General features: G+C 43.2%; 1 protein-coding gene across 2 annotated transcripts in view; it reads left to right on the top strand.

Annotated features, from left to right (window-relative positions):
- Positions 1-26,619, top strand: part of ASAP3 (ArfGAP with SH3 domain, ankyrin repeat and PH domain 3) — a 68,630-nt gene that overhangs the window by 5,865 nt on the left and 36,146 nt on the right. For both annotated transcript variants that reach the window (XM_063311793.1, XM_063311791.1), the window contains exons 2-6: positions 9,051-9,123; positions 13,219-13,364; positions 18,264-18,338; positions 24,775-24,824; positions 26,479-26,605. In XM_063311793.1, the coding sequence (XP_063167863.1) occupies positions 9,051-9,123; positions 13,219-13,364; positions 18,264-18,338; positions 24,775-24,824; positions 26,479-26,605 (471 nt within the window). The remainder of the gene's footprint in view (positions 1-9,050; positions 9,124-13,218; positions 13,365-18,263; positions 18,339-24,774; positions 24,825-26,478; positions 26,606-26,619) is intronic.

Below are 26,619 nucleotides of genomic sequence, written 5' to 3'. Positions count from 1 at the left end.
AGCATCTTGTCTTCATTGCAAGTGTTTGGCAACCTCCCTAGCTTCCAAAACTTCAATTAAATTCCAAAGGGAGATCATCAAGAAGCACATTCCATGGGGCTTTTGGAGGTTAGGAAAGCCTCTTCCACACAGCTTCTGGCTTTAATCCAATTGTGACTTTTTTGTGCTGTTCTTCTCACTTTGGCCTCCCTGAACCAGCCCGTGTACCCTCCAGGTGGCCATTGGGGATGTGCTAAAACATGCACCTGGCTGGTGCCCTGTTGTTTTCTATGTTCTTCCCTTACCTCTTTGTCTTTTCACAGCATTTAAAAAAGCATGTCAAAAAGATTAAGCTGACTTAATGATCTCTTTAAACACTGCATGCATCTCCATTTCTTCCCTAATATTCACAAATAAACTTCTGGAGCATGAGAGGAACGGCTGGAGAAGATAAGAGATGGTTGGAATGCACCATGGCATCTTAGCTGCAGATGAAAAGGAGGTGGTCCCTATGATTGGGAGAGAGGAGCTCCCACACATCAATGGGAGCGACTACTCCAGAGCTCTAGAGGAAATGCTGCAGAAATGCCTTTACATGGTTTTATCTGGGGCAGAAGCTAAGCCACCCAACAGGAAAGGTCTAAGTAGGATCAGCCAGGGAAGCTGCAGAGTGATGTGCAATTTGGGGAAAAAGCAAAAACTTAATTACCACCATGAGAATCCCTTCTCTGTACTTCTGCGCCAATAAATTAAGCCCCAAGGCCTACCTAGAGCTCATGAAGTAGACCTTCAGGAGGCTTCTTGTGCAAGGGAAGAAAACTTTTGGGGGAAATTGAAGGACAAAGTGAAGCTGAGCTGTTTTTGACTTAAATGTTCATGCTAGCAAGTGCTAAATTGCTTTGTGATTTAAGCCACTTCACCAGCCAATTTTTGGCGGTGTCAGGAAGTTGGATGTAAAATAAACCAGCTTTTGCTCCAAATTAATATTGTCTGAAGGATATGCATCAGAGCTGTCCACACATTTATCCTGGGAACTGTTGCTCTCTTTTTATTTTTTAAATGCCCAGTCAAGGCTCTGCCAAACAGAGAACAAGGGAAATTTGTATGACATCTTGGTTTTCCCTTTGTATGCTTAGACCTTCCAGTGATTGTTGGCTGCAACTGAATCTCCTTTTCTTCCCATTTTCAATGCTGTCTGCAAAAATTTGTCCAAGTACTAGATGTAGCTTTTTCTTTTTCTTCCATGAGCTGAAAAATGAGAACCTTCCTTGATGATCAACCAGAGAATGCCAACAAGATGTTTAGATAAAAGTTGGAATGAGCTTGAAAAAAGCTCTTCAGGAAACATTTCCATTCTGTAATTGACATGCAGTCATTTGCTCTTATAATGACCTGAACCTTTTCTTGGCTCCCTGGGGAGCAGTGCCAGTTTCTAGGGGAAAAGAAAAATAAACAGGGAAAATATTCCCCACAACCTAGAAGTTTCTTGCAATCCCTTCCCCCCAAAACCCCAATTTTCCCTGCTTGTCTGAATTAATACTGACTGCACAAGGAGGCCACTGTATGAGTGACATAAACCAAAATGCTGGTTCTCAGGGACCGTGCCTGCACAGGACTGACCAAGTCAGATGCCACCCTAATAATTGTCCCTTCCTCAGCATACAGTCTATGTTGACCCATTCAGGCAGGAGGCAGCTATTTTCACATTCCTCAGATGCTTCAAAAAAGGCTGAGAAGCTCTCAGTTTCTTCTCCCCCTCCTAGCAGGAAAAAAACCCCCATAAAATGGCACAGTTGGGGTGGGCACTGTGAGGACTTGGCCATCCATGCCACTTTCTAGTGTGACCTCGGGATGGGTATGAGACATCATAAGAGCATAGAGATGGAATTCCTAGAGCAGCTCTGGTTGTTGCAGGGTTGCTCTAGGACCTTGTCTCTGTTTTGGCAGACAAAGTTAGTGCTCCAGTAACCACGTCAACCTTGTTTACATGGCATGGCTGACTGGGGAGAGTTAAGCTTCACTCAAAAACTGGGACTATTGGGGTTAAAACTCCCCCCTCTATCCCTGCCTTTGACTGGGTCAGGATGTTTGTATGATGCTCTCCTCCCCACTTTGGCCCTCTTTAAGCACGTCATATGAACAAGACCTCTACAATATTGGGATCAATTTGATGTGGCCACTGTATGGTGCATATGGGTCATCTGTACTTCTAATGTAGGCAGTGCTTTCTAATAGTTTGATCCACACAATAGTCCTATAATGTAGGCCATTTTGCCCCAATTGTAAAGATGAACAGTAGGTGAAGAAACCAAAGTTGAGGGACGTTGACCTATCTTGGATCCCGCCTTTGGATGGGCGCCTTTGCAGAATGACTTAATGGCATTTCCAATTCAGGAACTGGAAACAAAAGGCCACTTTGGCCTTGTGGGGTTCTGGTTAAACTTAGATTTGTTTGGACATGAGGCTCTTATCCTGGATGCTGTACATTCCAAGACTGAAGGGTGTTTATGAAATTCACCAGGTCTCTCTCTGTTCCCAGCAACAGAGTTAGAAGACATCGTGACCTTTTGGACTATCGAGTTTTATTAGCAGTCCTCAGACTCCATCTGAATCTCTTTCCTTTTTCTCCTGGGCAGCTGTCCACATCCTTGTTTCTCTGGCCCAGTACTTTGTTTCGTCATTAGTTTTTTTTAAAAATGGGGTGGTGATGGTGGTTAAAGCAGCATTAAAAAAACCATTTTTATGCCACCTTCCTCTCCCACCAAAAGACAAAATAGATCACACCAAGAAAAGAGGTCCTAGTTAGCATGAAATGTGCAGATGCAAATTCATACAGATGCACATTGAGAAATAATTAAAATACAGAATATCTCAACATACAGGTAATCCTTGACTTACGACCACAATTGGGACTGGAACTTCTGTTGCTAAGTAAAGCAGTTGTTAAGTGAGTCACAACCAATTTTACGACCTTTTTTGCCATGATCGTTAAGCGAATCTGGCTTCCCCCATTGAGTTTGCTTATTGGAAGCCAGCTGGGAAGGTTTCAAATGGCAATCACATGAACCCAGAAGGCTGCAACTGTCATAAGTGTGAGCCAGTTGCCAAGTGCCTGAATTTTGATCACATGACTGCAGGGATGCTGTGATGGTTGTAAGTGCAAGGACTGGGCGCAAGTCACTTTCAGCACCATCGTAACGTTGAATGCTCACTAAGTGAATGGTTGTAAGTTGAGGACCACCTGTTTTGGGAATCTTGAGGTGCTTGCTAAGTGCTGAAGGGTAATTCTATCCATGGCTTTATTTTTCCTGTGTGGAAATGTGACTTTTAATTCCCAATGATTTTCTTCCACTCCAAACAAAGCTTTGGTTTCTCTGCCTCTTTTTTTTAATGGGCTTTAAAATTTCCCACCGATGGTTTGGCATGTCCTCATCAGGCATGAATAAGGCTTTCCAAACAAACTGAAATTAATACCTTTCTTCCATGGAATTGTGGTATTTTGAAATGAAATCCAGGCGATGAGAGCAAAACAGAGGATATTACAAGATCAAGGCGGTGGGGGAGGAACCTGACTCATTCATTCCTGGCGCATCATGAATATGTTTTTGAGACAGCAAGAGTTAAAATTAAAACAGGAAGCAGCTTGCTATCTAATATCTGACTATATGTTATGCAGTGTTTGTGAGACAGTGTATCTCTAAATAAATACATAATTAGTAAACCAGCATCTACATTTGCTTAGAATTCAATCAGGAGTTTGAGGGACCTTCAGCTAACAAGCTGAGTAAATAAATGGGAACTGTAGTAAAGAATCCTCACTATATATATATAGGGGGCGGGGAAGGATACCTTACTGGATATACTCACTGAGTTTATAAACAGTTGTAGCTTTATCGGTGCATCACTGTTTTGTGTTGGCTGCTCGGGAGATTCCCAGTTCTGTGCAATGTACCTGCTGTATCTGGTTGCTTAAGAGTTACAGTTATTTATGCAGGAATCCAGAGTCATCAGGCTGAAATGCTGAAGAAATAACACTCTTGACTTAATCCCATGCTTTGCTGTTTCTACATGGAGGGAAATTCTTGGAAGTAAATGGTAATCTTATCCCAAAAATGATGGAGCATTTCCACCCAAAGTGAAAGTTTGAACACATCTGTCCCATGCTTTCCCAAGAGAATGCTATAGTTTGGAGGTACTGGGAAAACTTTGCCAACATGGGAGACTCCAGATCACTCCAGAATGCTTACTTGGGCATGCTGGCTCTGGATGATGTGTGTGTGCGCACAGGCCTTCGGGTCAGTGTTGACTCTTGGTGACTACCTGGCCAAGTCCCTGCAGTTTTCTTGGCAAGGTTTCAGAAGTGGTTTGCCACTGCCTTCCTCCCAGGGCTGAGAGAGAGTGACTGGCCCAAGGTCCCCCAGCTGGTCTCACGGTCTCCCTGTTTCTAGCCTGGTGCCTTAACCACTACACCAAACTGGCTCTAGAGATAGGTACTCTCCCACATTTCCAGATGCCAAGGTGAGTAAGGTGATGTATTTTGAATCAGCTCAAAAGTGCAGTTTCTGTGTTTGCCTTTCTTTTTGATGATTCAAGCTCCTGGAGGTGAGAAACCAGTGACCAGACAGTGTGTAGATGGCATGCCAAATTCTTGGCACCTTGTAATTCTTGGAAAGGAGCTGGTGCACAGCATGGCTTGTAATCATTGGTTGACCTAATGTCTGTTTATGGACTTCTTGGCATGGCAGCTGCTCAGGCTGCCCACTGTTGAGAAGTGTGTGCCAGGCTCTGTCTTGCTCCCCAGGGATTTCCTTTTGTTTATTTGTGAGCGTGTATTAATGCTGCTCCTAAATTTAGATTACAGTACATTGCTGTCATTCTTGGGCCAGGTTTCCTTGCCAATTGGCGGCATGCATGCTGTACTAACTGGTACTCACTTTATTGAGCCCAGAAGATGGAGAATGGACCCCATTGATTGACTAGTGTCCATTATGCAATAAAGAGAGAAACTTCCAAAGAGACCCTCTTCTTGTAGCTTGCTGTGACTCTCGCTGGCTGGCAAAGTCCATTTGGAAGGGGTTCAAGACCTCCTCTGGGATGCCAAGTGGAAATGGAATCCTTGCAAAGAGAGATTCTGCAGGGTCTGACAGAGCTGGACAGAAGGAGGTTCTGTAAGGACATCTCCAGCTGCAGAGCTGCTGTCCCTCTCCTCTCGCTTTCTGAAGAAAGTCTACTTTTCTCCTTTACTAGACAACCCGTGACCCGTTGGGTCATTGTTTCAGAGATATTTCCTCACCAGATTCCTCAATGCCTTCCACAATGGCAGAGCTTCTGACATACTGGAAAAGTTCTTAAAAATTCAGGGAGAGATGTATCTGCCTTGCAAGTAGCCAGTGTTGAACTACATACATACATACATCAGGAGTTGACCACAAGAAATGCTTTAGGATAATTTTTGTGTCATATAATATTACATAAATTTTGCCAAATTTTAATTCCATGGGAGTCACGAGTCCCAGATTTTGGATGCATTCTATAAGTTAGCCCATTTGAGGTACCTTGGTTCAAAAATTGTTGCCCTACAATGCACCGTTTCACCCAGTTGAAGGTTACAAAGTATCAAACAGACAATGAGAATTTTAGTAGTATATAGATTCTGGATCTCATCTCTTAGGCTGAGTCATTGTCTGGGGATGAATGCTCTGAGATGCTCTAGTGATCAGTCCAGCTCTTTGGCTTGATTTTTGTTGGCAAGAACACCCAAAACAACAAAGAAAAAACCCTAAGATTCTCGGATATGATCCATAAGGACCAATTCCCATAAAAGTGAGCCCCCTTTTGAATCATCAATGATTAAGACAGTCAAACAGAATTATTCCCCCACCCTTGCTATGTTATTCTTTTTTACTGTAACCTTCTTAGTTTTTAAAACTTGTACAAGTTTATTATTCATGAAAAGAATACAACAGAATAGACCCTTCAGGATTGCTTAATGGAGTCATAGGGTTACAGGTGTGCCCCGGATTGGAGAGGATCTTTGAAAACAGGACATTATCCAGGTGATTATTCTCCTAACAGGGCAATAAACAGCAGCGCAAGATTTGTGTTGCGTTGCAGTGACGTGGTTCCTTCCTTCCAGTTGTGATTCCTGTGGCAGCACTTAAGGATCTTCTACTGCTGAATAATAATACCTCAACAGACGGCCTGTCTCTGTTGTGCACGTGATCCACCTGGGAGAGACACCCACCTGGCTCCTCCTCCGGTTCCTCTAACAGGATCAGGCGTGCCAAGACTTCTGCCTGAGCCGATGCAGCTCTGCCTGCCTTGGCCAGGTGAACTCCAGGCATAAGAAGCTCAGGAGAAACTGGAGGCTGACGCAAGGTAGCTTAGGGCAAGCTAAGAGGACCTCTGACCCTTTGCGTGCCATGAATTCCAGGTTGTGCTCCAGGCAAAAAAGAATCAGCAGCAGATGATTCTGCAGAAGCACACAGAGGAAGTCGAATCAGGTACTAGAGTTCAGGTGATGCATCTTAACAGGGAAAGGGGCCTGCAGGTGAGGAATGCAGAACTCGATCCCTTGGCAACTGCCCCCTCCTTGCTCACCTAATATTTGGAAGAGTCTTACAACTTTGAAAAATTAAACAAATGTAGTTCTGATTTTGGGTTTTGATGATTAAAGGTTTGATTTTAGAGAAATAATGTTGCTAAATGTTTAATTAATAGCAAGAGATGAACCTTTATGTACTTTTTTATCTGTTGGAGAAGGTTGGAAGTCACCTGTCTTCATGTTTTTCTGTCTGTTCTTGCACTGTTTTAGTTTCTCTCGTTTCTTTTTTAGACTTGTATTCTATCTGTTCTATATTCTGTATTTTGTGTTTTAATTATATCTTGAAAATTAATACAGCTTTACAAAAGAAAAATTAAACAAGCTGGCATGCTGAACAGCTTCAGCCTCTAGCACAGAGTTTTTCAACCTTGGCAATCTGAAGATGTGTGAACTTCAACTCCCAGAATTCCCCAGCAAGCCATGCTGGCTGGGGAATTCTGGGACTTGAAGTCTACACATCTTCAAGTTGCCACGGTTGTGAAACACTGGTCTGGAAGTATGTTTAGTACTTGGAGGAAAGTCCTTCAGGGAATATCAAGGTTATAGGTTTGACTGGGAATTGGAAAAATATTTCAGAAGAGGCCAGTGGCAAACAGCCTCTTTACTGTGGCCAAGAAATGATATGGACAAGTCCATGGAGTCCCCAGCAGCTGAGCTCAGCTTGAAGGAGGCTTTACTCTCCTGCCACAATGGCATTTATTTATTTATTTTTTTAGTGAATCCCAGAGCAGCTTTTGTGTGAGAGCCACCAGGAGCTGCTCTCCAAATCCCAGATATGTCCCCTGGCCCCAAATCAACTCTCCAACAAAGCCAATGCTTAAACTCCAGGAGGGAGGTCCATGAGTGAATCCCATGAGCCTCCCCAGTTCTCCAGTTTTAATACTCAACCCTGCATCTCTACCACCTTCTAAAATCAGGAGCAAAAATGCCATTTCATGGGATGAAGGGAGGCAATTAAAGAACTGATGCAAGTCTTCTCTCCAAGCTGACTTTCCGAACAGTCACGTCTGCCTTTGAAACCATCTTCTCCTATCCCACTCTGTTACTGCAAATGTTATCCCTTGTTTGACCCCAAACAATGGCTCTCCCTCCTGCCGATGATTACACTCTCCAAGTATTTTCCAGCATGGTTATCATGGCTGAATCTTCGCCAAACTGCAGTTAACTCTTTGCTGATCCAGCAGTTTCTCCACTTTTTCCCTGTCACTTGTATAGTTGTGCCTGTTGCTGCTGAGAGCAGTGGTGGTGGTGAAAACTTTCAGGTTTTTGAAACTTACTGTAAATGCTAAATAGAGTAACGGAAAAGCTATAACCACAGAAATGTCCTCCTTAGAAAAAAAGGGCGGGTGCGTATTTCTATTATGGTGGGGCCCAGGTTCTTTTATGAAAGTGGTGAGATGTAAAAAATGACAGATTAGGTCCCACTGAGATAAAACACGATGCCCGCTTGGTCCAATAGGATGGGAAGGCTGCTCCTTGTAACGTTTGGCTTGACTTTGTCACACTGTAATTGCTGTTCATTTTAGATCTGTATGTTAGATTTTAATCTTATGGATGCCTTCCCTGCTCCACCTTCTCTTGGCTTCTGTGGTTGAAGCTGGTCCTAGAATTGTTCTAAGATCTGTCCTTGGAGTCTGTTCACTGACGCACACAATACATTTAAGCCAGGCATTCATCTGCTGTTCCATTTTGAGCTGGATAGCCCATCTCAGGCCAAAAGTTTAGGATGGGTAACAACTAAAACATGTTGCAAGCAATGAGGCCGGATTTGATTCTTGTGTCTGGCTAAGAAATAATACTGTGAAAAAGGTGTCTCTAAATGTTGGGTTAATGTAGCTAATTTAAGCCACTTGTGCCCTTTTCAAAACAAAAACACAAAACAAAAACAAAGCAATGTCTTTGCAAAACTGTATGTTATGTGTAGTCTTTTAACCCGTGGAGGAGTTTACACAAAATGAAATGTTGAGTGCCCAAGGTGGGTAACCTGAATGTGTGTGTCTATCACCAATCATGATCGTAGAGCTGTCTGCAAAAGGAGGTGTATAATCCCATTAACCTAGCCAGGATGGTTGAACATATCATCCAACTGTGTTCAATTTGTTTCTAGATTTTTCATAATTGAGAATCTATGGTGACGTTACTTCTGGTTACCAAATTAACCCATTTATGGGTTTTCAAAGTTGCTGAACCATAAACCATAAACTAACCAGTGAGTATGGTTCACATAACACACTAAATCGCAAAACCCTAACTCAGGTTCAGGTTAACCAAGTTCTTACATGTTGTGATGCTCCAGCTGCTACATCTTGCACTGACCTGGCTAAGCATTTTTGTGTGAATGTAGCCAGTGAGTCTTTTCTCGAATCAAAGCAGTCAGTTTAGCCATTTCAGCACATGTCATCATCTTCACCAAGGCTACCCAGCTATTTTGACAAACTTTTGCAATTCTTTCCTTGTTGGGTTTCAGAGTCTGGATGGAGACCAAGCCATTCTTCAGCGGATCAGGAAATACGTGAAGGCGATTCATGTTTCTGGGCTCAGTAAGTTAACATTCTTTATCGGCTGGTGCATCAGCCAAGGCAGGCCATCTGGCTGATCAACTGTGGGAGGTGTGCAGGTTTGCTGGCAACCATCAGGATGGGCAACATGCAGTCTGGCTTTGTCGATACAGGCTACAAAGCAACCATACCCAGGGTTTCTCAACCAGAGTTCCGTGGTACCCTCAGGTTCTGCAAGAGGTCCCTAGGGGTTCCCTGGGAGATCACGATTTATTTAAAAAATTATTTCAAATTCGGGCAGCTTCACATTAAAGAGATAAGCTTCATTCTTTATTTTTAGTTTAAGAACACTGTTAGTGCTTATAGACAGGCCTACTCATGAAATGATTAGAATCACTTTGTAACTTGAGGCCTATATTTGAACCTGAATGTGCAGGGCTTCTCTGAGGCCTGAAAAATATTTCAAGGGTTCCTCCAGAGTCAGAAAGTTGAGAAAGGCTGCATTAAGCTATATGCACCGAAGCCATCTACAAGGCCTAGCCAAAAACTGCCCACCCTCCAGGAGAAGAATGACTACAACTCCCATCACCCTTAACCAGAATGGGCTGTGGTCAGGGTTGATGGATGTTGTAGGCAAGCATATGAGTGGAGTCAGCTGTAATTCCAAGTTAAGAAAATACAAAAGTTCTCCCACATTAAGCTCTACTGCAGCAAAATAAGAGCACTGTATAATAATTGGTTTATTGTTTATTTCAGTGGTAGACCAGCGTAATAACATAAGTCACCCTAAAGTAGAATTAAAAATAAAATACTGTATTTTTAAATTAACTTTTATTGCTTTTTAAAGATAACAAAAAAGAAAAAACAATATATGAAGATACATACATTATCAAAAAAAACCATAACAGGTGCTTAAAAAAGTGAGAAAAGTATAATAGAAAAAGTAAAATAAAAATATGAAATATAATATATCATTACTGCAATAGTTACAATTCTGTATTTGTCTAATACAAATACAGTGCAAATATATATATACAGTATCTATTTCTAATACAATTAAATAGCCATCATGCTTTCCCTAAACTACTGTATTTTGTATAAATGAGTCCCATATTTCAATATATTTATCCATACAAAGTCTACGTCTACAGGCAGTCCTCACATTGGTGGAAAATAAAATACTGTATTGATAGAATAAAATAAAAATTATTAGCATAACTTTACAAAGTACAGGGATTAAAACCATTGTAATTTAATAGGATCAGTGTTTCCCAACCTTGGCAATTTTAAGAGGTGTGGATGTCAACTTCCAGAATTCCCCAGTGAGCCATGCTGGCTGGGGAATTCTGGGAGTTGTAGTCCACACCTCTTAAAGCTGCCAGGGCTGAGAAACACTGCTTCAGAGAGTCAGCAATGGGGTGGATGCATGGATTTTTTGACGCAGGAAAAGCTCAGCAAAAGCTAAATCATGCACAGTTACTTTAATAGGATCAGTGTTTCCCGACCTTGGCAATTTTAAGAGGTGTGGATGTCAACTCCCAGAATTCCCCAGCAAGCCATGCTGGCTGGGGAATTCTGGGAGTTGACGTCTACACCTCTTAAAGTTGCCAAGGTTGGGAAACACTGATCTAAATGTTATCATTAAATATAGATTGACTCTGATCTTCAGCTAAAGCCAATGGACTTCCCTTCTCCTGTTTTCTGCCTCACAGACCTTCCTTCTTCCTTATCACCTCCCCTTCCCAGACGTCCCACTTTTCTGCTTTCCCCGCAGCAGCTGTACCGTTTATAAACTTTCCTTGACAGCCAGTTTCCTCCTCAGCAGCCAAGACTGTCTGCTTCTTATGTTATGTTAGGGATTCGACTCATAGGTAGCCGCCGATACCTACTACCTATCACTTCAGGGCTTATGATGTTGGCCTGCCGTGATTTACTGTTCAGAGTAAATATTGCAGACCAGAGAGTTGATTCAGCGTGTCTCTCTTCAGACCCAACTAATCTGTACTTCTTGTTTAAAAATACTAAGGGGTGCTTTATCAAATCACCTATCTACAATTATTTACGAGAATTCCAACAACTTGTGCAAATGGAATCAGACAATGTATGCACTGTAGTTTGTTTTTCCCCTCAAGGAACTTTTGCCCTAAAAAGGGCTGTTGACCCCTAGGGAAAAAAATGAGGGATTGATTTGTTAGACCCTGCCTTTCATTCAGGAGCACAAGGCAGCCTATATAGTGCTCCTTTGTCTCTCTTTCCCCCTGCAAACAACAGCCCTATGAGGTAGGTTGGTCTGAGAGAGCAACTGAAGTGAGCTTCTGTGGCTGAAGGCACGTGACTCTCAAACAGCAGTGCAAAAGAGGAATGAGTGGTGGGGTTAGACTCCCAGTGGGGACCCCCAGATTCAAATCCACCCCTAGCCACGGACGCTCAGTGGGTCACTTCGGGCTGATTCCTTGACTGAGCTCAATCTACCTCGTACGGTGGTTGAAAAAAATGGGAGGAAAGAGTGTTGCTCCCTGGAGCTCAGAGATGGGATAGAAATCTAATCAGTAAGTAAAATAAATTAATGTTAATGCTGATGTGATTGAGAGGTAGTGCGGTGTAGTGGTTAAGGCCGTGAATTCTAGTCCTGCCTTAGGCATGAAGCCAGCCAGGCCACCTTAGGCCAGTCATTTACTTTTAATTGAGCTAATTATTTGGCTATTAATATGGACCCCACACACAGATCAATGTGCACACATTAATACTGATCTCTCTCTCCAAGTTATGCCCTGGTTTAAAGTTGTTCAATTTAGCCTGACGAAACCAACTGAAATATACCTCGAGCCTCTTCTGCTAGGCCTAGTTTTCTCTGTGTGCACATCGTGTGTGCAGACAAGCTCCGAATACAAAGCAAGCGGTAGGGTTGGGTGGCTGTTGCTGCTGGTGGAGAACAGATCTGGGAAGCATAAAGAGAAACTCCTGAGCCCTGGTGGGGTGCATTTGACTCTTGGGCAGAAGATGTGAAGCAGAGATGGGCCATCTTCACTCCCAGGGTGCTGGTATTGCCCATGGTCATTTTGGCAAGTCCTGCATCCCCTGTGACCATCGCTGCTGAAAAATTGCAGTCTAATTTGGGTCCATGTTGGGGCAAGAAAGACATAAATTACGTTTTATGGTTTTGATTTGTTTGTTTTGTTGTAAACCGCCCGGAGTCCCCTTTTGGGGGAGATGGGTGGTGGCAGAAATTTGAAATATAAATCAATAAATCAATAAATGTTCAATGTAAACTCCCAAATAGCCTTAAAAGAGCTTTTACAAAGACGCACATGCCCCCAAGATGATCTTCAAAATCCAGAGGGAGCAAAAGCTGTGGTCCTGTCTACTTGCATCCTCATTCTGCCTCTTGTGGTCCTCGAGTCCCCTCTGAATGCGAGTTGTGGGTCCTCAGCCCCAAAAGATGGTCTTCTTGGCGAAGGGCTAAACCCTCTCTGGTACAGCTTGCCTAAGGCTGATTGGGAGCAGGCAAAGCTGTTTGCCAAGGGAGATCCAGGTTGCCTCCCATACGCAAAACCATCTTTGCTGTAAAAGTCAATGGTAGGCAAATGTTTTAGGCTACTGGGCCCACTGAGAATTTTGAGAGCTTGTGGGGTGCTTTTGCAGCATAGCTGATAGGAGTGGGGACTGGCACCTTTCCCCAAAATCCACCAGGATGGGTGCCAGTATTCATTTACCAGAAAGCCAACTGGTGGGGTCATTTCCTGCTACTGTGGTTAGTCTCCAGGGTGCTTCAGTCTACTTTAGTATGTGTTTTCTGGAGAGAGGTGGACACACTTCTAGGCAGGACTCTAGTGCAGCCACCCACCTTTCTTATTTTCTCAGGATATCTGTGCGAAAAATTAATGTTAGCAGCTGCTGATTTACAACATATTGCCTTTCTTTTTCTTATCCATCACCATTTGTCATCTCCTCTTCCTCCGAAATATTAAAATTGGGGGATAATCTTGTCTATGCTGTAGGGGGCATTCTTCTATTCCGATTTAATTTAATTCAACCCATGCATTTAATTCATGTCCATGCTGATGCCCGTGAGAATCTCAGAGCTGCAGAGATCTTCCATCCTAACTTCCGTTTTTCCTCTCCTGATTGTTTCCTTAGCACATGTGGAGAATGAGGATCAATACAGCGAAACTCTGGAGAACTTTGGCAATAATCATCTTTCTCAGAACAACCATGAACTTTCCACCGGATTCCTCAACTTGGCTGTTTTCACCAGGGAAGTGACAGCCCTTTTCAAAAACCTGGTAAGGGGCAGAGTTAGTGGTGGGGTGGGTGAAGGGGTGCTTCTGTGTTGCCCTCCTTTCCTCCAGGAATGCCTATAAATTAGGATAGATCTATTAGACTTGGCACATTCAGGATGAGACCCGCTCCTTGAGATGGTTTTCAATACAAATATTAAAACCGGTTTCACTGATGGTGACACTGATTTCCTGGACTCAGAGGTTATCGGGTCTCCACTGGCACTTCTGTGTCGCTGTTTTGACATTGATATCAAGGTACTCGGCCATTGCTTTTTCTGGAATGTGGTCTCAACTTCCCAGTCTAGCCTATAGCCCTGGACTTTCTTTGTGATCTCCCACCCAAGGGTTAACTAGTTATGATGCTTCTTAGCCTTCACAAGATCAGCCAAGGTGGCCTGGGCAGTGCCAGCTGGTTGGACTGTTGCAATATAATACATGGGAATGAGTGATGTGCTTGTTATGGATTGGCCAGCATTTCATACTGGGGTCATTAGAAAGGCAAGGTGTGTTTTCTTTATGAAAAAGTTCTCCTTCCCTTAAATGTTACGCTTGGAAAAAAAATATATGGCAGAGGGTTTCAGACAGAGGCGTAGCCCATGTGCAATTATTGCATTATAGAGAAGGATTGCACAGTATGTTGTTCTGTCCTGCTCGTGATGTGGAAGATGTGGGGCCAACCCTAATGGGTAGATTGGGACTGTTGCTACCTGCGGAAGGCACCAAGAAGGGTGTTACGTGATTTGCTGTCTTGTACATCCCCTGAGCTAACATGCTGCTATTCAGGACTGTGGGAAGCTTTCTGGTGATGTTAGTGGATGTATAAGTTGGGGTGTGTGGAAAGTGGGGGGCGGGGGTTGACTGTTCCTGGCTAGTTGTTTGCCAGTTTTGCTGTTTTTTGTTCTTAAGAGGGAAATTTGAGTCTGAGGCCCCTGGCACTGCTGCCCCAGTTAAAAGTAGTGCATTGAGCCAAGGCGAAGTCTCTGGAAGGCAACGGTTAGGGTTAATAAATGCCGAGGCAGCCACAAAAAGCCGGTCTTATTGTGGGCAACCACTTCCTATGTTAGCCTGGCTGCTCTTGTCCGAAACACACGTTTCCTTCCTGGCAGGCTGCCAATTCTCTGAGCTGAATGGTTGCCAGTGCCTGATCACAGAGAAGGCTGCTTCAAGGTGGTCTGTTGGATCGGAGGGAAGGATGCAGAATAAGATAAGAGGAGCTTTGCTTTACAAACAGTTAAAAGTCTCTGGGGGTTGTTTGGGCTAAGTGCTGCCCTCCCGCTCAGTAACTGTGCATGATTTAGCTTTTGTTGAGCCTTTCCTACATCAAAAAATCCATGCATCCACCCCGTTGCTGACTCTCTGGAGCAGTGTTTCTCAACCTTGGCAGCTTTAAGATGCGTGGACTACAACTCCCAGAATTCCCCAGCCAGCATGGCTCACTGGGGAATTCTGGAAGTTGACATCCACACCTCTTAAAATTGCCAAGGTTGGGAAACACTGATCCTATTAAATTACAATGGTTTTAATCTGGCTGGGGAATTCTGGGAGTTGTAGTCCACGCATCTTAAAGCTGCCAAGGTTGAGAAACACTGCTGTGGAGAGTCCTTTCAGCAGCATGTGTTACAGCCATGGAATGTGGGCATCAAGGGAAACGTTTTGGGGTCAACAGGCCCTAGCCAAGCCTGGTGCAAGTCTGGTGGTGAAGATGACAAGTTATCCTAGCCATATGCCCATCAAATTCAGCCCCCTCTAGAAACATTCACTGGCACTTTTGCCAAGGAGGGAAAAAAAAGATTCGAAGAGTGAGGTTTGGGGTTGAGGAGATTGCATAAGAATGGGATTGCAATTCAAACTTGGATTTGTACTGTGTCCAACCCTTTGGGTTTCTTTCTGCATGAAGTCTGTATTTTAATTTTATAGGACTTCTCAATGAGAATAGACTTTTAGCAGTATAACAGGATTTATTGCAGTTTACAGTCTCATGTTATGATGTATACCATGCTGACCCTGGTTCCTGATATGTATGCTTTGCTCATAGCTTAATAGTAATTGTCAAGCTTTTGAAACGACGTAATACGTCCAGTTATTCACAAGCCTTTCACAGTATGCTAGAAAATTATAATCTCTGTGATATTTGCAAATCCCTTGTTGACTCATTTGTGGCCTATTCTTTTACCCCTGCCTTTTGTTGTTTTTTCCTTCCCTGTTTACATACTTTTTGTAAAATGCCTAATAAAAATATATTAGAAAAGAGAAAAAAAGAGAGAATGGGATTGCAAATCAACAGCTGGGACTTTGAGCTTCAAGAGATGTGTGTGTGAACAGACTTAAATATTTCTAGACGTTAGGGTTGGTGGTGGTGGGGAGCAACAGTAGGGACATCATGCTGCTGGAAACACATGGATGCAATGGCTAGGGAAGCATTGATCTGGATTCTTGGCATAAATGAGTGAAGCAAATGATGTTGGTATTAAAGGAACATAGGGGAGCTTCTGCAAAAGCATGTTTTCCCACAGCCAAGCTCTACAGGGGCAGATTGTAGTATTGCTCTGTGATTTCTGTGATCCAGAAATCCATCCCGACCCCCAGAGGAGCTCGAGATCAGAGATGAGGTCCTGCTGGACAGTTGGTCAAGGTGAAAGGCAACTGCAAATCTCTTTAATAGAAATAATTGCTTGAAATGAGCAGTTTCCAGTTTCATGGGCCTTGGGCAGGGATCCGAGCCTGCCGCCTTCCTGCTCCAGGTCTCCAAAGACATTCTCCTGCTTGCCACATATTTCAGCGAATTATTTCTTTTGCAATGGTGTGCGGCTTAGGCAGGGCTGGCTGACAGCCAGCGGGTGCTTTTATGCAACACTTGCTGCCTATCTGGGCAGCTGAGGAAGTGATAATGGAAGAGGAGGCCCTGCTGCCATCCTTAAAACCAGGCAGGAGAAGGGGCCTCTAACGAAGGCTACATCTAGCACCACCACCCCCAAGCTCACAGCTCCCTGGTAGCTGAAGAACAAATTGAGTTTAAAGAGGAAGAGAGGGATCTGGGGACCAGGAACCCCTTGGTGGCTTTAAGCAGCCAGGCAAATTAAAATACTAACTCTGCCACTACAGCACAATGTCCTATGTGACAAAGCATGTAGGTTATTGAATGTCTTGCAGGAGATATGAGAGTCATCTTGCCTTCTTTGGTACCTCTATGCTTTCACCCATCAATATTTTGGGAAGAAGACTTAAACTGGTTTCCTGCTATGCTAAAAGCCATGATTTGTTTAACTTTGGCTTCTGGAATAAATCCTTATTGACTAGGTGGTACATTTAGTCATTTATTTATTTTATTTATTTATTGTACACATTTATATCACTCCCATCTCCCCCCAAAAGGGGGACACTGGGCTGTTCACAATAAAATGGATTGCCAACTGTAATGGCTGGGTTTGCAGAGCCTCTCTGCAAACCCGAATATTGACTCAGTGTGATGTGTAAACCCAGCTATGGTTTGTTTGAAGCATGACTTGTTGAAGAATCCTCAGTGGCTGGAATCTGCATGCCATGCTAAGCCATAACTATGGTTTACTGTCCATGATGGCTGGCTTCAAAAATAAGGGGTTGTGGCTGCTTCAGAGTGAATCTTGCATCTTTTTGACTTATCTTGAATGATCCAGTCATTCCCATAACCTACGGGAGGTTAGTTCTTCCACATACATGAATTTGGACAGGCACACAAGAGGTCCTCTAGTGACCTTTCCCATCCTGAGTCCCTCCAAGTGGATAGGACTATGGCTGTGGTCATCCTTAGCCAGCAGGGCTGTTGGATTTGCTGGAAGAAGATGATGGAAATTGCATCTGAAGCACATCTGGAGTCCATGAGGTTGGAAAAGCCTGCCCTTCTCTATCTATTACATTCAAAGCTTCTGGAGCTCCCCAGCTGGAAGCCTCAATTATATCAGGGTGCACATTACATAATATTTGTCATTTGTACAACATGTGTGATGCCACTTGCCCTCCCTTAGTATACCCATATTGGATGTTTTCCCTGCTCAACAGAAAAGCCAGTTCTAGTTGGAGACTTTGATTTTCCTAGCAGTCTTTTTCACATCTGTACTTGATCAAAACTATCCCACAGGTTCTGTTTATTTCAAGTCTGTGGGTGGCACTTTTGTGTTTTTTGTTTTTTTTTAATGCACAAGCTCTTTGGGGCAGCCACCCAGGCTCAGATGATGGTGGATTTGCCCCCTTCCAATGGAGGTTAGTTGGAGACTCGCATGCTGCAATGTGGTTTCATCTTGCAGCCTTTCAGGCTTCTGGCCGAACCAGATGGGTTTCTCTGTCTTTTGGCATCTTTCGATTTGGAGCTTTGGGATTCTCCACCCCAGTTTTAGAATGTGGCCTTTGGGCAAGGGCTGACTGCCTGCATGGCTGAACAGGAGAGGTAGTTTGTGGCATGGTTCGGCTTCCGACATCTTGCATCTTTCTGAGGCTGTCCCGAAAATTCTGGAGCAGGGAAAGGCTGCTCTAGCCATAGGGGAAATGGAGGCTGTTATAGCCTATGGCCCACATCCCACTTTAGGACATTGCCATTCACAAAGGCCTTTGCTTACACCTGTATTGGGTGCGTGCTCTTTCCATTATTATGATCAGTGCTATTATTTCACTGTTTTATAATTTTAAATATGAAGCTGTTGAGAAGGGCTCAGTGGAGTTCTCTTGCTGTTCTTCTTGCTCCAGCTTTCAACAATCTTTTGACCTTACTTTATTTTTTTTCTTCTACTTACTGGGATTATTTTCAGTCCTCTGCAGGTTGGACATAAAATAATAAACACCGATGACCCTGGGCAGATTTAATGAAAAATCAAGGATGCTTTTTCTTTATTTGGAGATGTGTAAGTGACTCTCCTCTTTTGGCTTTTCCAGGTGCAGAATCTGAACAATATCGTCTCCTTCCCACTGGACAATCTGTTGAAAGGGCAGTTGAAGGACACCCGGCTGGTAGGTTTTCTTCTTTTAAGGAGTTGAGAATAATTTATATGTGGGAGAAGTGCAGGCTTGGAATAGGGGGTGGGCAGATATATATTTAATGCCTTGTGTGGCTCAGAGTGGAGGTGGCAGTATTGCAACTGAAACTCTCCCCACAACCTGAGTTCGATCCCAGCGGAAGCTGGATTCTCGGGTAGCCGGCTCAGGTTGGCTTAGCCTTCCATCCTTCCAAGGTCAGTAAAATGAGTCCCCAGCTTGCTGGGGAAGGTGACGACTGGGGAAGGCAGTGGCAAACCACCCCGCTATAGTCTGCCAAGAAAACGTCGCGAAAGTGGTGTCCCCCCAGAAGGGTCAGGCATGACTCGGTGCTTGCACAGGGGACCTTTCACCTTCACCAGATATATATTTACCTTGGAATGAGGATGGCTGGCTTAACTGGCAGCTTGTGTGTGGGTGTGGGTGTGTTTGGGGGACTGTAAAAAAAATCAAGATGGTGACTGTCATCTATATACTACTAAAACTCTCATGTCTGTATGTTTGTAACCATTAACTGGGCGAAACGGTGCACCATAGGGCAACCATTTCTGAACCAAGGAACCTCAAATGGGCTAACTTACAGAATGTGTCCAAAATCTGAGACCCATGGCTCCCGTGGAATAGAAATTTGGCAAATTTTATAAAACATTTTATGGCATAAAAATTATCATAAAACATTTTATGACATGATAAAACATTTCCTGTGGTTAACTCCTGATGTTTGACTGTGCTATACGGTTAAGTATGAATGACATGGGCTATTTTCAGGGCAGATCCATCTCTAAATATCTCCCTGAATTTTTAAGAACTTTTCCAGTGAAGGCAGTACGTTAGAAGCTCTGCCATTGTTGAAGGCCTTGAGGAATCTGGTAAGGAAATATCTCTGAAATGGTGACCCAATGGGTCACGGGTTGTCTAGTTGCACTATCAAAGTCCTGCTCCTTTTTAAGTGCACTGTAATACACATACCAAAAGGGGCAGGGCTCTTTTCGTGCAGTTGTGGCCACCATCTTGGCTTTTTGATCCACCCTACTACCAGAGATGACTGGTACTGCTTGTGTTTCATCTTGAGCTGAAGTTACAGCAAACTACCATGGGGAGGAAAACAATACAGGCTTTTCTCCTGTTTGGTTTACTTGCCTTCATCCTATTAGAGATGGAGTTAGCAGTCATTGGCTCTGTACAAGATGGATAACAGATGCACACCTTGGGTTATCCAAGTTTGAAGGGGCCTGCAGGAAAGGTGACTCCTTTCAGTTACTGTGGTGACTGAATTAACAAACTGTTTGGATTAGCACAATACACTTTATTGTAGACGAACAAAATTGAGTTGGATCTGCACTACAGGTTCTGTAGACTCTTTCATGTAGTTTTCTTCGCAGCAATGCAGAAGTAGCTTGATTTATTTATTTACTCCCACTCTAGTCTATAGTCCTGGGATTTTCTGGTGATCTCCCATCTAAGTACTAACCAGTTCTGACACTACTTATCTTCTTGAGATGGTCGCCTAGGTACTACCCATTAGCTGGGTACAAAAAAAAAAAAAATCCAGCTCAGTTTATATACTTTCTATTAAAAGTTTTAACAGCAATAATAAGAACTAATACAAACTAAATTAGAACAGAGAAAACAAAAAAAGAAATAAAAAAAGAAATAACAGAAAAAGCTAACTGTGCAATAAAAAAAAAAAGAAAGTAGGAAAAAAAAGAAAGATACAAAAAAGATATAAAGGTATAAAGCAGTGGCTTCTGATATTCTTTACAGCAGTTATAAGTACAATTATATTTTAACCTCTCTAAAGGTACATCATGACTCTATTTATTTATCTATCTATCTATCTATCTATCTATCTATCTATCTATCTATCTATCTATCATATTTTTATTACTGCCCATCTCCCCCACTCTTCTTTCTGTAATCTATCCTGTCTAATCATCAAAACCATAAATCACAAGTTCTTTTTTTTTTTTCATTTTTATGCAAAAAGTCCATAAGGGGTTTCCAGTCACCAGTGAATGTAGATAGTGGCCTTTCTCTAATCAAAGAAGTCAGTTTAGCCACCTCAGCAAGATCTGTCAATTTCAGCAACCATCCCTCCATGGTGGGTAATACTGAATCTTTCCATCTTTGTGCGTATAATAATCTCGCCACAGTAATCGTATACTGAAATAACCTTCCATGGCTTTTTTCTAACTGTTTCCCCATCAATTCTAAAAGGAAAAGTTCTGGCTTCAGTTGAATATTAATCTTTAAAATCCTCTGAATCAATATATGTATTTCAATCCAATACATTTTTTAGCTTTTTTACATATCCACCAAGCATGATAAAACGTCCCTTCCTGTTGTTCACATTTCCAACATAGATGTGGAATGCCTTTATACATTCTAGATTTCTCTGGCATCATAAATCCAGCCCAGGTTAAAACAACCAAGCTGTATTTGTAAATTCAGGCTAGTAGAACTTGAAAGAGACCAATAAAGTCCCAGGTTCACATCTCTCCCTTGCCATGAATTTTCTACGTGTTTTTGGTCTCTCAGCCGCACATTCTAACTTATGGGATGATCAGAGATAATGTTGGCCTCTCTTGACGAGCTTTGGAAAGATTACTGAGGGAATTACTTGGTTCACGCAGGATTTGTTTAGCTGCTGTTCATTGAACCCACTATGGTGCGCTGATTTATCCAGCGCATTGAATACTGACCCATGATTTGCAAACATCAGTGGATGGGTTCATGTAAGTGTTTATGGCTTGTGGATTAGCATAGTAAAAAAATCTGCTGGTCAGACCCTTTATCTGTTTCTGTGCTATTGTGGAAAAGGAAGGTGCTTTTTAAAAAAAAAAAAAAAAACTTGGTAAATTAAAACATTGTAAAAATGTGTCCATTGAGCTGAATTACGTGAGACTAGCCTATCATTATGTCTAGCAAAGTTGCTGTCTTCTGCATTTCTCAGGGGGATCAAAACCGATGAAACTCCATGGGACTTGCCTATATGCCTGATTATTTATTTATTTGATTTATGTATTTATATTCAGGAGCAGGTTGCCAATGGCCATAGTAACGATAGAGAATGCTTATTTTTAGTTACCCCATTCCACGCTGTGGCACTGGAAATATCAGCAGACCGCAAGCTTAATTGGAATTTGGGTTGAATGGATGCGCGACTTCTGATTTAGGAAATGGCATGTTTGCAGGAACTGGCATAAATTTCTCAACCCATTTGCATGATCTGGCTGTTATGTTTGTTTGTTTGTTTGTGCCAAGACATTTTTCCTGCTAGCAAAAATTCTTACAACAGCCCTTGTAACATAAGATAGGTCAAGAATAGAGGTTCATTCCCTGAGGATAGAGGATGCTACTTTGCTCTGTCTATTTTTTGTTAACCACCCGTTCCATTCTGAGATTTTCCAGACTCTCCGAATTATCTCATACCCATGATAACCAGAAACTTGCATTGCATTGCATTTCTAGCTTCTGCAGTTGCATCGCACAGTTGCTCTATCTACGGTACCATGATTCTGTATGGTTTGAGCTATGGATATCAATGTACATGCAGACACTTAAAATCAAGCACAAATGTTGCTGACTTTTCCTTTTCTTCTTTTTGCGATTCTCTGCTTTCTCCTCTGATGCCTAATCCAGTGTAAACTGGCTAAACAGGAAAACTAGCTTTGTTCTGTAGAACAGGCTCACTCAGTTTTCTGTTTTCTTTAGGGGACTTCTGTGGTGTTGATTTTCTGGCAGAGAGGAACATTTTTCCCATCGCTACAGGCCATTTCCCCATCTGCATCAAATGGTTCCATGCGTGCAGTATCTAAGGAACCAATTCTTCAGTAGCCCTGTGGCTTTTCTCGTGGGCTGCCAACCAGTGGGACCTAACAGGTCACAGTGGGTTAAGCAGGGCAGGCTGGGTGGGAAATTGTAACTTGAAAAAGGTTGCTTGCCTCCCTGCTTAAGAGCAAGTGTTGAGCAATACCTGGGTGGGTTTGGCTGATCACCTCTCGTCCAGTGATCTGTTCACAGCAGTCAGAGAGAGTCACGGCCAATTAAAGGAAAGACGTTTTACTTTTTCTCTTTATAATGACTTTATGATGTTTTAAAACAGAGAAAAAAAATAAAGGAAATACTTTTTACTCAGCTCCTAGTTAAATTGTGGCATTCACTGCTGTCCATCGTGGTAAAGGCAGCCTATTTGGATGGTTTTAAAAGGAAAGCGGGCAGATTTGTGGGGTATCTGGCTATGATGGCTGCTAGTATTAAGGGTTCTTTGCTGCCTCCTGAGTCAAAGGCAGCTTGCCTTAATACCGAGTCCTGGGAAATGACAGTGGAAAGGCTCTGTCTGTCTGTTTCTTTGTCTCTCTCATTCTCTTTTCCAAACCAGATTTGTGAGCTGCTCAAACGCTCCAGCCAGTTGCAACCTGCCTGATTTGTATGTCCTGGGAAAAAGTGCTGGCTGTTCCCCACTTTGGCGAGGTGAAGGGGGTGGAAGTCCGCAGACTCTCTCTTCCTGTTGGTGTGTCTGTGTTGCAGAATAACTGCACCCTGGAAATTTGATTGCCTCCCATCCTGTTGGCTTTTCATCCGTGATAAAAAAAAGGAATTATTTTGGAGAGCCTTGGAGTTTGAAGTGCAGGGGTGGGTAGGGGTGTTCTTGGGAGTGTCTGCAGGGTGTGGTCCAAACAGTCAAGAGGGCGGCTGCGAGAGTGTGATGGAAGCTCTGCTATTTGTGTGCAATGCTCATAAAAGAGAGGCAGAGCTTTGCTCACACAGTTGTTGCCGTTCTCTTGACTTGCTTGACTACCTGGTTGTTTTGTTCTTCCTTTTCTTCTTTGACTTTTGATTTAAGCGACCTGTGAGCCTCCCTGGTTGCTACAAGTACAAACCTAATAATAAATCTAATAATCCTAATTGTTATTCTTATTCCAAATCTAAATCCAAATCCAATCTAAAGATAAGCTAGTGATAAATGTAATAATAAATAAATGCATCCTATTCCCCAATACGAGGGCCAGTTTGGTGTAGTGGTTAAGGCGCCAAGCTAGAAACTGGGCGGCTGTGTGTTCTAGTTGCACCTTGGGCGTGAACCCAGCTGGGTGACCTTGGGCCAGTCACTCTCTCTCAGCCCTAGGAAGAAGGCAATGGCAAATCACTTCCAAACACCTTGCCAAGAAAACTGCAGGGGCTAGTCCAGGCAGTCGCCAGGAGTCAGCACTGACTCAAAGGAATCATCATCATCATCATCATCATCATCATCATCATCATCATCATCCCCACTCTGAGACACAGAATGCTGGACTATTTGGGCCATGGGCCTGATCCACCAAGGCTCATCTGATGCCTGTATAGCTGATTCATCTTTTTCCTTGGAAATGTTTTAAAATCTGCCAGTTCAGCTTGGTTGTTGAGTGATCTAGCTGGCCTTGACTGATCTTGCAAAAGCTAAGCAGGAGTGAACCTGGTTACTACTTGGATGGGAGACCAGACTAAGGGTAATGCTGAACTCCTTCCATCTGGCTGCCAAGAAAATTACAGAGATGCAGCTACATATCCAGAAGCTGCATTCAACTTAAGTCTTTATATACAGTATTAGGGCTGTGCAGTGCTTTAGATTTGACTCAGAAAGAGGTGCTTTGAGATCTGGGCCGTGACTGTAGCAGCTGTGTATGACTCTTTAAAGCAGCCGCATCTCTTTCCAGGTTTGTGCAAAAGAGGCTGAGAACATATGCAAACACAGAAAAAAAATACCCCAACCCCACTGCAAACAAAACAAAAGAAGCTTCTCACATTTAATGTTGATTTTGGCCCTTCCTGTGCTTGGCCCCTTCTTTATTCCTGTCTATGCTTGGCCTGAAAAATCCCTGCAATTAAAAATTAGGATAAATGCTGTGGTAGGCACCATATTGGGGAAAAGTGCAGTAAAGGAAAACATGCGGGTTGCTTCCAGCAGAAGTCCTAATTGAAAATAAATAAATAAAATAAATTTTGGTGTTCTGACTGAGGAATGCATTAAGGACTGCTGCTGGAATGTTGGACAAGGGTTTGTTTTTCTTTTTCTTTTTAAACTTCTTCTTTTTAAATTGATTTTTACTTTATTAGACTTTTCCAATACATGTTTTTTCTACTTCCAGCATCACGCTTATGACAAATACTGGATTTATCTGATCCATGGGCAAACAGCATTAGGTTCCTAAAATGATTAAGGTGCCTGAGAAATCCAGATTGTCAGGCTCCAGTTCCCATGGAGGTGGTTTGAATGTTGCCCCTTGATGCAGCGAATCGATATGGGTTTGCGAATGTTCTGGGCGGGAGGAACTTTGCCCGGTGATATTGCCTGTGTGTGTGTGTGTGCGTGCGTTTTTTCCTCAGTGACTCCCTTGCTGATTCCTTTCCTTCCTTCTCTTTCACTCGGCAGGATTCCAAGAAGCAAATTGAAAAGGCCTGGAAGGATTATGAGACCAAAATGTGAGTAACCCCTTCTGCCTCTGGCAGGAGCGGGCTCATTCTTCCATCTTCTCCTAAACAAAAGTGTTTTGTTGTAGACAAGCAAGAAGGGAGGTGGTGGGGTTTGGGTCAACCAGTCAATGACAGTGTCCTTTCTAACGTGGTTCTGTGCTGTCCAATATCTTCTGGCCATAGTGGTAGGGCAGTGTTTCTCAACCTTGGCAGCTTTAAGAGGTGTGGACTTCAGGCCCAGCATTGGTTGGCCATAGTGGTAGAGCAAGGTTGGCCATAGAGGTAGAGCAGTGTTTCTCAACCTTGGCAACTTTAAGAGGTGTGGACTTCAACTTCCAGAATTCCCTGGCCACCCATGCTGGCTGGGGAATTCTGGGAGTTGAAGTCCACATCTCTTAAAGTTGCCAAGGTTGAGAAACACTGTGGTAGAGTGTAGACTGTGAAGTGCTTTGGATTCCAAAAGCAAAAAGTGCTTTGGAGAATACTTGTTGCTCACTTAATACCTGTCAGTCTCTCCTTGAAGCAGCTGCATCTTTTTTCTGGGGTTGCATAGTTGTCTTCTGCAACTGCAGCACAATCCCCGGGAAACATACATTTGATTAAGGAGTTGTGGACAGGTACTAACACGCCTAACAAATGCAACGTATTTTCTCAGAATTGCGCTGCAACTCCAGAAGACAGCTGTGCAATCCTCAGGAAAGAGGCAGCTGCTCAAGAGAGTGGTTGGGGGGTCTAAGTGAGTGCCCACAAAAGGGCATTCACCCAACACACCTTTTCTCTTTGAACCCAAAGCGGTGTGCAGCCCAAGTGGAGGCATCATTTGCATGCTGAACCTGGGATCTTGTAGTTCAGCTGGGAAAGGTATCTGTCTAAAGCCTGGGATAGATACTGCAACTCAGTGTGGACAGTTCTGAGCAATATGGGTTGAAGGTCTGATCTGGTATAAGCAGTTTGCTATGTTCCTGATGAAGCTGACTCTTTAAGGCAGCCTTTCTCAACTTTTTGACACTAGAGGAACCCTTGAAATATTTTTCAGGCCTCGGGGAACCCCGGCACATCCAGGCTCAAATATAGGCCAGAAGTTACAAAATCATTATATTTGTTTCATGGGTAGGCCTGTCTGTATGCATGAGTAGAGTTCTTAAACTGAAAATAAAGAATGAAGCTTACCTCTTTAATGTGAGGTTGACTGAATTTGAAATAATTTTTTAAATATATTGTGATCTCCCAGGGAACCCCTAGTGACCTCTTGCGGAACCCTCGGATTCCATGGAACCCTGGTTGAGAAACCCTGCTTTAAGGAGTACAAAGCTAGAATCTTCCTTGAGTTAGAGGAGAAACCCCATAGCTCAACAGTAGGATGCAAGTGGTTGTTGCAAAATGCCCCTGGTTCAATCCTGGCATCTTGAGGAAAGGCCTCCATTCTGAGAAGCCAGTTAGCAGCTGCCGATGTGTCTTGCAGCCTGAATTGAGCCAAGTGGATCATGGTGTGACCTAGGCCTAAGGCATTTTCCTGTGTTGTAATTTGTATTAAAATATGACCACAGCATACAGACAGATTGCAGCAACATCCACCTGTAGAATTCCCTGCACACCACACATACACCGCAAATTATTCCAAATCTATGCATCACTTTGCCGTTGGGATTCTCGGTTACCCTAGTGCAAAGCTGGAAAAGGAGAAGGAGCGAGCCAAGATATCTGGAGTCATCCAGACTGAACCAATGGCCCCCGAAATCACTGAGGACCTGCAGAAGGAACGCCGCACTTTCCAGCTGCAGATGTGTGAGGTAGGAAATCCCTT

This window comes from Candoia aspera, chromosome 10, assembly GCF_035149785.1.
Source record: "Candoia aspera isolate rCanAsp1 chromosome 10, rCanAsp1.hap2, whole genome shotgun sequence".
In the NCBI taxonomy this organism is placed as follows: Eukaryota; Metazoa; Chordata; class Lepidosauria; order Squamata; family Boidae; genus Candoia; species Candoia aspera.
The sequence above is the reverse complement of the archived record's forward strand: the minus strand, read 5'-3'. Positions and strand labels throughout refer to the sequence as shown.